This window comes from Solenopsis invicta, chromosome 1, assembly GCF_016802725.1.
Source record: "Solenopsis invicta isolate M01_SB chromosome 1, UNIL_Sinv_3.0, whole genome shotgun sequence".
In the NCBI taxonomy this organism is placed as follows: domain Eukaryota; kingdom Metazoa; phylum Arthropoda; class Insecta; order Hymenoptera; family Formicidae; genus Solenopsis; species Solenopsis invicta.
Genome location: NC_052664.1, coordinates 264,501 through 277,207, shown reverse-complemented (window position 1 = coordinate 277,207; position 12,707 = coordinate 264,501). Strand labels below are relative to the sequence as shown.

General features: G+C 33.2%; 1 protein-coding gene and 1 pseudogene across 1 annotated transcript; one reads left to right on the top strand and one right to left on the bottom strand.

The window, feature by feature from the left end:
- The first annotated feature begins 986 nt into the window (after positions 1–986).
- LOC105206862 overlaps positions 987–12,707 on the top strand; it is a 174,230-nt pseudogene continuing 162,509 nt past the window's right edge.
- LOC105203981 (fatty acid synthase-like) lies at positions 9,361–11,518 on the bottom strand. The gene is made up of 3 exons (XM_011172946.3): positions 11,359–11,518; positions 10,928–11,281; positions 9,361–10,166 (listed from the first exon to the last, which is right to left on the bottom strand). Exons 1-3 carry the CDS (start codon positions 11,462–11,464, stop codon positions 9,376–9,378), a joined length of 1,251 nt encoding a protein of 416 aa, XP_011171248.3. The 5' UTR covers positions 11,465–11,518; the 3' UTR covers positions 9,361–9,375.

Sequence of the window (12,707 nt, the reverse complement as noted above, 5' to 3'; positions counted from 1 at the left end):
TTTTGTAATACTGTTTGAACTCTGCTTGATAGTAATAAAGTCATTCATTTTCGTTGTAAACTCGAGGGACATTTTCTTTCTTGTAACCGAATATCCCGACGGCAACAATCACTAATAGTAAAAAGATTTATAAAGGAGGTGGAATAAATGGTAAAACTTTCTTCTACACCAAAAATAAAAAAAAATCTTATTCAAAAGAAGTGTTGCTATCATTGAAATTTCGTTGAAATTGGCTATCATTCTTCTTTCTTAAGTATTTTGATCTTCTTTTTGCCATTTATAACGTAGGTTGCGTTTGTAAATGAACTTTATCTCGGTAAATATTTTTGACTGTGGTCTATTTTTAGTTTCCATTATTTCATTTTTGAAACATTTCCATGACAGTAATATATATTGTTCAATGTTTAGTGACGAACAAACTTAATAAAACCGTATTCTGTATTTTTAATTTTATCTCACGTCTATGTGCAAATCAAAATAAATGAATGTGAATAATATAATATAGTTATTAGGATATCATCCATGATAATGACTTAAGTATTTATAAACTTCCTTTTTATTCAAAAACATCCAATAATAAACATCGTACTCAATTTAGTTCTTTGCAAACAAACCAATTTTTCGATATCGGTCGCTTACTACTTTACCTATAACTTTGTCAAATTACTAAATATCGATAAAATATTCGAGGAATTTTAAAGATTTAAAATAATAAGATTATTAAACTTAAGAAATTAATTTCTTTTAGCTTTCAAAGGAGAATTCTTTTAAACTAAATAATAATATAATAATTATAGATTAGTCTTTATATTATTATATTAAATTAAATAAATAAAATAAAGTTATATTACTATTACTGTTATTATGATTATTTTCTTAAATTTATTTATATTTTTAATAAATCGAGAAAAAAATAGATGTTAAAGTAATAACAATCTCTTAACACACTTTGATCTATATATATCTTAATATTTATATAAATTTAGAAACGTAACTTATATGTTAATAATTTTGCTTATAGCATCGGTACAAATGGCCGTCTCTCCGTGCCGTTCAGCAAACAACATCACTACCGGAATCTTCGAGACCGGTACACCAACTGTACTTACGCCGACGGCAACCTGAAGATCACATGGCTCCAGGAATCCTTCGACCTCAGTTTTCTCCAATATATACGGGAGGTCACCGGTTACGTGCTCATCAGCCACGTGGACGTGCGCAAGATCGTCCTCCCGAGCCTACAGATCATCCGTGGCAGGACCCTTTTTAAGCTCAATATTCACAACCATGAGTTCGCCCTCTTCGTTACAATGTGTCAAATGCACAACCTGGAGATGCCGTCCCTTAGAGGTACGTTGTCTACTTTATTCGTATTATGTAAGGGATAAAATAAAATAAGGCATAAAGTAGTTCCAAGACTTTATTCAAGTTGACATGACTGGAATGAGATTCAAACGATAAATGACGTATCTGTATGATACGTTTGAATATTTAGTTATTTATGTAAAGTAATTATTTATGTAAACTGATTATATTTATAATTTACATTTATAATTAATGACGTGACGTATACAAACATTTTAACAATTAACATGTTATTAATCTAAAGCTTACAAATATACAAATTTGATATTCTTTAATAATAAATTAAATATCTCTTAAAAATAATAACATCGGTTGAACATTGTTAAGCGAGAAATTTAAGATGACCTGTCATTTCGTTTGCGACAACACCTAACTTGACGCACTTGATTTCATCATAGATATACTTAATGGGAGCGTGGGCATGTACAACAACTACAATCTCTGTGAGTCACATGAAGACTATTAATTGGGAGGAAATAATCACAGGTCATGGCGGAAAATACTTTTACTTGTACAATTTTACATCGCCAGAACGAGTATGTCCAGCAAGCGATGAAAGTTGCAAACAGGGCTGCTGGGGCGAAGGTCCGGAGAACTGTCAGAAGTTCACGAAGATGAACTGTTCGTCCAGTGCTGGCAGGGCAGATACTTCGGTCCTAATCCGCGCGAATGTTGCCATCTTTTTTGCGCGGGTGGCTGTACCGGCCCCAAACAGAGCGACTGTCTTGCCTGTAAAAATTTCCTGGATGACGGCGTGTGCACGCAAGAATGTCCGCTTATGCAAAAGTAAGTCACCTTATATACTTGCATCTTTACACAAGATTAATGTAAAATGCTACAAAAGATGTTACGATCACGATAACTTTGGCCCATCAACATAAAAGTGATTTTTGGATGCGGGAAACATGTTTAGCGAGAAACACACGCGAGAAATAATAAAAAAATTCTCCAATCAACAAATGCTAAAATAACTAACAATTACAAACGGAAAAAAGGAAAGAAATTTCTTTTAGCTGTTTTCTTTTTTTTAGAATTTGTGTTTAAGAGAATCGTGCTTCAAAAAACAAATTATCTGTTTTAAAAACACACAATTTTTTTATATAATATTTATATTTTTAAAGTTAAACTTAATAATATTTATTTTGGTTTATTTATCTGTTGGTTGAAAAGTTTTTTATCTTTTTGCTGTGTACCTTGCTACAAATGCTTTCAAAAATCATTTTTATTTTAAAAGGCCAAAGTTATCGTAATCGCCTCAATGTTACAAAATACAGAGTAATATTTTAATTTACCGGCTCGGTCGTTTCTCCATAATTAATCAAACAAATAATATTTTTCTGAACATTTAAGCATATTTTTCTACATAATAAATTATTTAAAAAACTAGGATTTTGCTTATATTGCAAATTAATTTAGATGACAATATGAATAATAAAATTTAATATTTAATATCCAAATGTTGATGATACTTTTAGATATAATCCAACAACTTATTCATGGGAAGCCAATCTTGACGGAAAGTACGCATATGGGGCGACATGTGTAAGAAAATGTCTGGATCATCTCTTAAAAGACAACGGTGCATGCGTCTTGTCCATCGAAAAAGAAAACAGTGAATCTGGAGTGTGTTCCTTGCGATGGCCCTTGTCCAAAAACCTGCAAGGGCGTAGAAAAGGTGCACTCTGGTAACATCGACACCTTCAAGGATTGTTCTATTATTGAAGGATCTTTCACGATTCTGGATTAGAGTTTCGAGGGTTTTCAACACGTTTATCCAAATTATACGTTCGGCAAACGAAACGAAAAGATGCATCCCGATAAATTAGAAGTCTTCAAAACGCTGAAAGAGATTACGGGTTATCTTAATATTCAAGAAGATCACAAGGATTTCAAGAACTTTTCGTACTTTTGTAATCTAGAGGTGATCGGAGGCAGAACGCTCACGGAATATTTTGCGTCGTTGTACATTGTCAAAACTTCTCTAGTATCTTTTGGCCTGAGTTCTTTAAAAAAGATTTATTCCGGCTCGGTCGTTATTTTGGAGAATAAAAATCTATGTTACGCACAAAGCATCAATTGGACCAGAATCAAGAAATCATCTGAACATAAAAACCTTTTGTCTAATAATCGAAATGAAAGCGAATGCAGTGAGTATAGTAAAATGATTTAGATATAAATATGATTATATAATATTTTTTTAAATTTAAAAATTAATTCTTCTTTATTAACATTCTAAATGGAATAAATTTTTTGTATTGTAACATGTATATTTGTTATAATAAACTTTACTTTGAGAGCTATTTTTATGTTTTCAAGACTAAATTAAAATTATAATCACATGTTTGAACGACATTTACTCACTTTTATATAAGTAAGTTATATTAAATTTCTAATATGAAAACCTTACAAAGTATTGTCTGACTTGCAGTTAAAGATGGTCTCGTGTGTGACGAGGAATGTTCAAACGAAGGATGTTGGGGACCGGGACGACAACAATGCTTATCGTGTAGAAACTTTCTTCGAGGAAATGACTGTCTTCGAGATTGCAATGATACTGTGTAAGTCAATAAGCGTAGAATTAAATAATACGAAATTGAAAGTTTCAATAATATGACTTCTGTGCAATCGAAATTGCTATCCTAGATCATGGATTGAAGGTAAATTGAAAATCTTCCGCGAGAAATTAAGCCTTAATTTTTGCCATTTTTTTTTTTTTTTCATCGTTATTCATCTCGTAAGCATATTACGTGTGTATTATGCAGCACGTGCACTCTTAGTACTTTAATTGCATTAAAAAAGTAAGTGATATGAATGACAATCTAAACAATTTGAATTACATTTAAATAATTTTTCACATGTACGATTTTATTTTTTTATTTTTGCAAACTTTTTATGTAATGTTTTATTTCCCGTTATTTTAATTAATCTTTTTTATTTACGCCTTTTACATGTCACTTCTGTACATGATAATTCATTGTCGCTTAATAATTTTATTTACGATTGTGTTGTCAGAATGTATCAAGCAGACGAAAAAACTTGTAAGATGTGTCACGAAGAATGCAAAAATTCCTGCACCGCTCCTAATGCCGACCAATGCAAAGAGTGCAAACATGTGCGAGACGGACCATTCTGTGTGCCCGAGTGTCCGTCCTCGAAGTACGGCCAACGACTACGGCCAATGTAAACATTGCCACCAGAATTGCGTAGGCGGTTGAGAGGGACCAGAGAACAACATAGGCGCCAACGGATGTCATAGTTGCGAAAAAGCAATTATGAACGGCCATGTACCAGAGGGATGTTTGCAAAAGAAAGAGTCATGTCCCGATGGTAAGTTATACCATCATTTTATAACTTTTGTATTAGCGTATGAATATATTTATATTCTATATAGAAAAATAGAAAAAAATTGATACTTTATATTAATTATTATTATACAACCAATAATTATATCATATATAAAAAGAGTTTTGCTATGTTAATTATTTTTATTAATTCTACAAATGTTTGAAAATAATAATAAACGTTGTTACAAAGTATAATTAAAAATAATAAATTAATTATAATACATTTTTTAAACAATATGATAATAAGAGGTAAATTTATGCAATTTCTCAATGTTATAACAAGTATTATTTAATGTCGTATGAAAAAACGTTTATATAAATTTTTTTATTATAAAATTCGCAGGACATTATTACGAATGGGTGAGTTCGTTGGAACAAGGTCCTTTAAAACCTCTCGCCGGAAAAGCTGTCGTAAGTGCCACCCACGTTGCAAGAAGTGCACAGGATACGGCTTCCACAAGCAAGTGTGTCAATAATGCACCAAGTATAAAAGAGGGGAGCAATGTGAAGAAGAATGTCCTGCCGATCATTTCGCGGATTCTGACACGCAGCTATGTATACCGTGCTTCGCAGAGTGTCGAGGATGTTTTGGACCAGGCCCTAATCAGTGCTACAAATGCCGGAATTATAAAATTTATATTGTACGTAGACGCCAATATTAAAGAAGTAGTTTTTATTACGCTTTATATTCATATCTATTTTATTACAATACATAAACGTCATAGACAATACAACATACTTGGGAAGGAAAAAAAATATAAAAAGGAAAAAAGATCTTTTATTTTAGTAATATCAACATCAAAATACACAGATCTTCATAATTATAATTTATAATAACATGCGGCAATGAACATTTCAACGATGATAATAGCGCTTATTCAACATAAATTATATACAAATAATTATAATTCAGAAAAGAATTTTTTATCTAAAATATAAAATTATATGTTAAATAAGCACTATCATTCTTGCTGAATTGCTCGTTGTGGCTTTTATTGAATTATTAATTCTTTTTCTGCATTACCAAGCTTCTATATTTTTTATTATTATTTATAAAATCTTTATATGTATGAAAAGATTAACAGTTATAATATTAATTTATATAATTTACATATTTAGGATAGGATAGGCGATCCCGATGACAACTCAACATCCTTTAACTGCACGGAGACCTGTCCACCAGAGTATCCTCACAAGATCTTTCCTCCTGACAGTGAGCCATACTGTTCTATAGAAACATTAGGCCTCGGTTACCAGATGGAAAACGAATTTCATCCAGCTGTTTTGGCTGGCATTGGTGTTTTATTAGCGGTGTTTGTTATTGTCGTCGTTGTGTTACTGTACTTTTGGCGAATAAAAACGACAGCTAAGGAGAACACAGTGAAAATGACGATGGGTTTGACCGGATTAGACGACAACGAACCACTTCGACCGACAGGTATAAAACCAAATCTTGCCAAACTGCGAATCATCAAGGAAGAAGAGATGAGGAAAGGCGGTATATTGGGTTATGGTGCTTTCGGCAACGTGTACAAAGGCGTACCCAAAGGAGAGAACGTAAAAATTCCAGTTGCTATAAAGGTTCTTCATGATGGCACAGGTGCAAAGAATTTCTCGACGAGGCTTATATTATGGCTAGTGTTGAGCATCCAAATCTGTTACAATTACTTGCGGTATGCATGACGTCACAGATGATGTTGGTGATTCAATTAATGCCCCTGGGCTGTCTGCTAGATTTTGTAGGCAGGTACAAAGACAAAATTGGTTCGAAGCCAATCCCATTGGTTCGAATGCCCCTGGGCTGTCTGCTAGATTTTGTAGGCAGGTACAAAGACAAAATTGGTTCGAAGCCACTGTTAAATTGGTGTACGCAGATCGCGAGGGGTATGGCTTATTTGGAAGAGAGAAGATTAGTTCACCAAGATTTAGCAGCGCGAAATGTCCTCGTCCAAACTCCAAATTGCGTGAAGATCACCGATTTTGGTCTTGCTAAATTATTGGACATTAACGAGGAGCAGTATAAAGCTGCAGGCGGGAAGATGCCGATTAAGTGGTTGGCATTAGAATGCATTCAGCATCGATTGTTTAATCACAAATCGGCCGTGTGGGCTTTTGGGGTGACCATTTGGGATGTTCTGACTTATGGTGGTAGACTGTACGAAAATGTCTGCTCGAAACGTGTCAGAATTATTGGAAAAGGGCGAAAGATTACCGCAGCTCGCGATTTGTACGATTGACGTATACGTGATTATGATTAAGTGCTGGATGCTTGACGCTGAATCCAGACCTAGCTTTAAAGAACTGGCCGAAGATTACGCGAAAATGTCTAAAGATCCTGATCGATATCTTGCCATTAAAGGAGATAAATACACGAGATTGCCTTCGTATACACTACAGGTAATTTTTATTTTATGCAAAATTTGCTGTATTATCGAAGATAATTATGTTGATATAATAATTAAAAATTATTAAAATTATTATGTAATGGATTTCATTGATAATTGCGTTACGATCATATCAGTAAAGCTTCAAATTGTTCATATTATATCCGTATACTTAAGCAGTTCATTAATATAAAATATATTAGATATCGATAATAATCTATGAATTTTTAACGACTAATAATAAAAAATTGTATATTCCCAACTCCTAGAATATAATAACTTTTGTAATGTAATTTTACTATAGAACAAAAAAATAAGAAGAACAATACAATTTCTATCAAAGCAGATTTTGATACTTAATAATATTTCTGTATCAACTATTAAATATATTTTTTTATAAAATACGTACCGATACGGATTGTCGGTACAGATAAAATTTTTAAATCAAAGTTAGAAATAATGCCTTATAACTTTTTATAGTAATCATATAATGACAAAAATTTCCAATGTAGAATTTCACAATACGTACGGTTTAGCATTAGCTCGACTCTTAATTTGAATTTTTAGGACGAAAAAGAGATGAAATCTCGCATTAGCGATGGATGGTCTTGAAGCTTTGGTGGATGCTGACGAGTATCTACAACCTAAATCACGAGCTCCACTTCCGCCTGCAATTTCCGCATCAAGTACTTCTGGCTCACCGCCAAATACGCCAGTGAAATCATGCTGGCCGAACGGCAAGCCACTCGCCGCTGATTCTCCAACGCCGCAAAATCAGCAAAATTGGGGTAGAGAGCTCTTGAGGTATGGCGGATATCATGGGAGCGGAAACGCGTCGCACGAGGCGAGCAATTCCGGTCAACACACGCATTACGCGCATCCCAATGGTCACTGCGGACATGTCGCAGGAATGGATAACTCGAATTCGAGATATTGCTCAGATCCATTGAAGATGGTCGGTGTTAGAGGTAAGCAAAATGTTAATTGCTAAAAAAAAATGAAATAAAATGTCTATTGCGGCAATGATTGATATTGAATCATTATACGCACGAACATCGTGCGATGAATTTCAACGAATCAATGGGATATTTCAGATGACTGCTTCGATACAAAAGTGAATCAAGTAATGCACATTGTTGCGCATCAGCAGGCTCAAGTCGGAAACTTGAAATTGGATTTGCCATCGCCACAACTGCCAGTCAATACAACGCAATATATGGATCTCATTGGGGAATCCAAACCAACAGGTGAGAAGTAAACCTTGGTACTAATCTCATCTTTCTGTTCCTCTTCAATCCTTAGATTTTATCAGAGCTCGGTAACACCTTAGCGTATATTTCTGTGCAGTGCACTTTTTTACAATTTGAACAGATATAAGGAACTTACAGTTTAAACACCGATTCCAAATAATCTAATTTTGGATATTAAGATACTCTCGGAGATTTGCTATTACCTTCCGAGAGATAGATTCCGAGAAGTATTCGGAATCTATCTTTCGGAAGGTAATGGCAAATTTGAATATTTGGCACAGAGAGCACAGACGCAAAACTTTCTGCGTCAATACCTACAATTTAATAATTTTATCTATAACGTATAACATTGAAAATAGAAATGTATTAACTCTTAAGAAATTTTTTTTACTGTATTTATTCGTACTTTTATATATACAAAATTTTGTACAACGTCTAATTTAATTTTTCCTTACTCCATATATAATATTTATTTATTTTATCACTTTATATAAATGTATCTTTTATCTATAATTTTATGTGTCTACATATATGTATTTGTGCTCTTTACAAAACCAAAACTTTCTTATTTTTTATCTAGAACTAGAATCAAAGCGGTTGAACAATGGATTCCGAAAGTATCCAGACTTCCTGAGATGTTAAGTATTTCGTAGCCGCGAATCTCATGGCCGGAAATATCATTATTATGAATCATTCTTAACAATGAGAGAAACTCATCGTCATTACGATGCTCTTTTGCTTTATCCAGTAAGGTGTGCACCGCTTCCTTTGTTCGACCCGATACAGCAATCAATTTCGGCAACAATTCGATGTTCAATGGCGATGTCTGTTTTGGTTTGCTTTTTTGATTGCTCATTAGGATAATATGCATTTGTGCCACCAAAACCAAACGAGTTAATACTCATAAGACCACTTATGAGTATTAAATCGTTTGGTTTTCGTGGCACAAATGCACACATTATCCTAATGAGCAATCCAAAAAGCAAACCAAAACTGACATCGCCATTGAACATCATCGAATTGTTGCCGAAATTAATTGCTGTATCGGTAACAACCGTTCCACGGTGTGGCCTTGTCCACTACTCGAATGCGTCCTTCCTTTAAGGCAGGAATGTTTGAATTCGGTGGTCTAAAGTGCAAATTGGCCGGTATCACGCCTGTTTCCATCGCGATTAATACCTTGGCAATCGAGCATAATCCACTGGCCGGTTCTGAGTGACCCATGTTAGATTTAACCGAGCCTATTAGTAAGGGAGTCTTCCGATCTTTGCAGAACAGTTTGTCGATGGAAGTTACCTCCACCCTATCTCCTACCTTAGTACCGGTGCCGTGAGCCTCCACATAACTCACGTCCGCGGGATTAATTCCTGCCTCGGTATAAATATCACGTATTAATTCATACTGCTTTTCAGCATTGGGATACGTAATACCTTCGGATTTGTAGCCGTCTGTATTTGTCTTTGTACGAACTACTGTCGCGTACACTCGACGCGCATCCTTTGCTTTCTGCAAATATATTGCCACCACCGCCTCAGACCTCACAATACCGTCAGCCAAAATGTCAAATGTTTTACATTTGCCATCTTGGGACAGCATATTTAATTTTAGACACTGCAGTGAGACGTTCGGTCTCAAAACGAGATTCAATCCACCGACAATTGCAGCATTGCACTCGCCGGCACATATTGCAGTTACTGCTTGATGTGTTGCATACAAGGAGGAGGAACAAGCTGTATCTAATGCGTGACTAGGTCCAGTAAAGTCAAATGCATAGGAAATTCTGTTGGCGAACATAGATCTGGAACTGCCGAGCAGATTGTATCCTAGAAGCAAGTGCAAATGTCTCAATTTATTTTTAGCAAATCGTGTCATCTTTCTAACGCTATAAGGTATTTATAATAAATATTGAAATATGAACATAACAATTATGTACACGTAAACTCAAAGAAAAATTATGTTAAAAAGAAAGAAATTGCTTCTTTACTAGATTTTTTTCAAATTAAAATGAAAGTATTTTTGAACAGAATAAAAATTTATTTGGTTTCAAAAAATAACGTTATTGGTTTTTTTGTAATAATTAAATTATTTATTTAATTTTTAATTTATTTTGAACAAATAATTTTTTAATTCAAAGAAAATATTGATAAGTAATGTAAGAAATAATTTAGTTCTGGTTATTTTAATATATATCTTTCATTAAAAATAGATTTGCGTTGTACAACTGATCTATTTCTTTTATTATTCTATTAAAAATAAAAATAACCAAGAAATTTCTTCAAATTATAGAAACTTTTTTTAACCGTATTGCAATGCTATACTCTTTTAACCATAACAATCAATTTCTTTGATTCAAATTTTTTTTAAGAAACTTTTCTTTGTGTAATATAATGCATCGGTACCATCATAGTTATTTTCGTATTTTTAAATAAATTTTTAGATTTCTAGAATCTATAATTGTAATAATTTCTTAGTTTTCTTTACGTTTACATGAAACTTGAACAAATACCATGCTCCGCGACAGATAGGAAAAATTAAAACAGTTGACTGAGAAAATATTTCGACATCATTTTTTATAGTTACGCACCATTTATGTTTTCTGGATCCCTCAACCAAAATTCATCCGATTCCGAGATAGAAGTACCGACGAATACACCGGTACGCGATCCTCTCGCGGTCGTAGGATTAATACCAGCGTCAATTATGGCTTCATAGGTTGCTTCAGACATTAAACGAAGCTGCGGATCCATTGCATGTGCCTGTTTGGAATGTATTTTAAAAAAAGTGGCATCAAAGTGACTGAGGTCTTTTATCTTGCCAGATCTGGCTGGAAGCCCATAAAGTCCTCTTGTCCAACGCCGCTCGTCATCTGTCACCATATCTATTTCGTTCATTAAATTTTTTTTAAACTCATCGATATTAGTTGATTCGGGTAAGCGGTCTGGAAAAAGTGTTTATTTAGCCGATACGTCACGCTCTCATAACGTTCAAGCAAGTCGTGCCATAATGGACAATTACCTGATATTCCCGTAATAACAATGTCACTATCGGAATACGGTATTTCATTTTTGATCACGGACTCCTGCGTCTTTGGACTATTGACACTTTCTGAATGAGCAACCATTGCCTTGTCATAGAAGAATCGTATTAATTTTTATTCTGGCTCTGCAAAAATAAAACCAATTTGACCTTTTTACGTCTATTAACACATCTACCGAGTCAACAAAGTGCTAGCAATTTGCTTATATATTGCTACAATATCGCCGGATTTATAATACTGCTATAAAAATTTCTTTAGTTTTTCAGGATTAGGGACAGTACAAGCATCAAATTAATAATTAAATTGATTAACAATTTCTAATTTTAAAAAATTACATTTTTATTTAAAACAATACAAATAATACTTTTAAGAATTAACTTTTAATTTAATTTAATTTAATTTAATCTCTTTTAATGCAATTTTTAATTAATAATTTTTTTATTCAATTTAAAAATTTTTTTAAATTAAAATTTTTTTATCGGTATTATTTAACTAAACTTATCAAAAATTGTAAATGTTGTTGATGTTTGATTGACATCGATGATCGACGTCAAATTGTTGGAGAACTTCCACGTCAAATTGACATCGATGTCTCGACTTGGAAACGTTTTAGACGCTATTGACGTCAAATTGACGTCGATTTGACCTATCATTTCTCCCTGGGAATAAATTATAAATTCATAATGTATCTACAAAACTGATTTATTAATTAACAAATTTACCACATTTACATGTTTTGGACTTACTTATCTCTCGTTAATATGTTACAATTCAAAATACTATAATAAACCACGTACTTAATTAAAAGATGCTCATAGATTAAAAAGAGTCCGCGTTAACAAATGATCTTGCAAGGCATTGATTGTGTCATTGAATTTATATCATTCTGCACATCATAAATGTAATTTATAAATACTTTTGTTTAACTGAACGCAGTTAAAAAAATTTTTCGAAACTGTAACTTACCAGAGCAAAAATTGTACGAATGCTGAATCGAGGTAACGCAATAACATTGTGTACAATCTTAACACACCTCGACTAAATGTTTGTCTCAAATATAACAAGCCTAAAGGCAAAAAAACTTATATACAAACACAATTTCTATACTTAAACAAATTTGTTATTTAAACGAATCTAGAATATTTGAGTAAGTATCGTTCAATTAAGATCTGTGTCTTTTTTTAGATTAATACCATATCTTTGTTCTTTAATATGGATCATCTTCGACACTAATCTTTTTTAATAGTTAGATTCTCTGTCCAATATCTTTACTTTCCGCCTTGCATAATCATGTGTTAACGTGGACTCTTTTCGACCTATGAGTAAT